Here is a 1,696-nt window from a genome sequence, read left to right on the forward strand (position 1 = left end):
AAAATATTGGTCGCGTTTTCTAAACTTTATATAAAGACAGTTTCACCTACTCCTTAACATCCGTGCATTCACTATAAAAAAAAAATATTTTTACAGACCAACCATAAAATGAACACATTTCGTATAAATTGCGAGCGCACGAGTCGTTGTCATGGAAGTCTCCACCCCCAGTGACAGATGGAAACAAACGCGCGGTCCATTAGAATTAAAAATGTTATCAAGAGTTTGTAGACCTGCTGTTAAAAAAAGAAATACAGGGCTCCCGGCATCGTGCGTTACTCTGAGCTCGAAACATCTGCATCCGGCGATACCCGATCGCTATCAAAACTCACCGCTGTCGACCGCGCATAACCACACCTACCATGAGGGATGTGTTTGTAGCTCCATACACCTGTACTGACATCAAGCGGGCACCTAGGCTCCGACATGGAACACCTAATAGTCCTCTATCAAGATATGTTGAACACGCATCCTGCCATCACGCAAATTTTGACCATCGCGGCGTTGCTGCTAGCCGGCGATGTCATTTCCCAGACATTCTTCCAGAAGAAGCCCTTCTTCGATGCAAGACAATCCGTCAACTTCTTCGTCGTCGGCCTGTTCTACACCGGTCCGATCTCAGTGGCCTGGTTCGGCATTGTGGAACGACTTATCGCGATAGACGGGGTCGCAGCCACCGTCATCAAAGTCCTCGTAAGTCAGGTGTTTTACAGTCCATTGTTTACGCTAGGCCTGCTGGTTGTCTACGGCCTTCTTAAAGGACAGTCCTGGAAGAACATCGGAAAGAGCATCAGGACGAAGTACGTTGCTCTGCTATGTTCGAGGGTCATCGTCTATCCACTGGCCCAGTTCATCAACTTCGAGTTTGTGCCCATCGTTTATCGTCCAATGTACGGGAGTGTGATCTCGTTGTTCTGGAACATGTATCTCTCCTGGAAGGCAAACCAGGTTCAAGCCGAACTCTCTGTTGACCCTGTTGACCCTGAGGAAAAGGACTCGTCTGATTCAGATTAAAGTATTTCCCATTACAAGGGGATAGATACCCTCGGCTGAACGGCGGTACGTCTTAGTGTCATTAGGTGTATTAATTTTATTATTGTAACTGAATTATCCAAAACAGAGGATCCAAAACTTTATCGTATTTTGTTTGATTTCTCGCCACATACAATTGTACAGTTCCCTTACTGGGCTTAGTAAAAGCGAAAAAGACAACGTCTGTCACGAAAAAAGTCTTTCGAGCTCTTGTTTCCTTTCCAGCGAGTGTTGAGGGCGTTGTCGGATTGGGTGCAAGTGCCATGATATCAAACGAAACCGCTCGAGTCTTTATAATTATTTATATCTCATTTTTGTATCCATGTAAGCTAATAGACCTCCTTCAATCATATCAGCTGTCAAAACATTTCCCCCGGATGTGCTTAGCAGAAATTAAGCACTAGGATTCGCCGACGGTGCCAGCCATGTCACTAAAAAAGTCGAAAATATCACCGGAAGAAGCGAATTGGGCGTGCCAGTCCTGCATGCATAAAATTCCCCGAGTGCAACGAGAGGTGAATAAAGCAGGGGACGGCATGATGGAAGCAAATACTTCCCTAGAGAATATATCTCAGAAAACTGCAGAAACTAAATTCTAGACCATATATTTATTGCGTATACATTGACTACGTCGCGAAAGTGTTCAACAAGCTTCGTTTCCCGA

General features: G+C 45.0%; 1 protein-coding gene across 1 annotated transcript; it reads left to right on the top strand.

Annotated features, from left to right (window-relative positions):
• The first annotated feature begins 426 nt into the window (after nt 1-426).
• On the top strand, nt 427-1,014 carry LOC8053328 (protein Mpv17-like). Its single transcript, XM_002433325.3, has one exon. It carries the CDS (start codon nt 427-429, stop codon nt 1,012-1,014), a length of 588 nt encoding a protein of 195 aa, XP_002433370.3.
• The last annotated feature ends 682 nt before the right edge of the window (nt 1,015-1,696 follow it).

Source organism: Ixodes scapularis, unplaced genomic scaffold, assembly GCF_016920785.2.
Source record: "Ixodes scapularis isolate PalLabHiFi unplaced genomic scaffold, ASM1692078v2 PGA_scaffold6__148_contigs__length_123643588, whole genome shotgun sequence".
NCBI classification, from domain to species: Eukaryota; Metazoa; Arthropoda; class Arachnida; order Ixodida; family Ixodidae; genus Ixodes; species Ixodes scapularis.

Coding starts and splice junctions, on each gene's coding strand:
- LOC8053328 (XM_002433325.3), top strand. CDS start 427: ATGGAACACCTAATAGTCCTCTATCAAGATATGTTGAACACGCATCCT.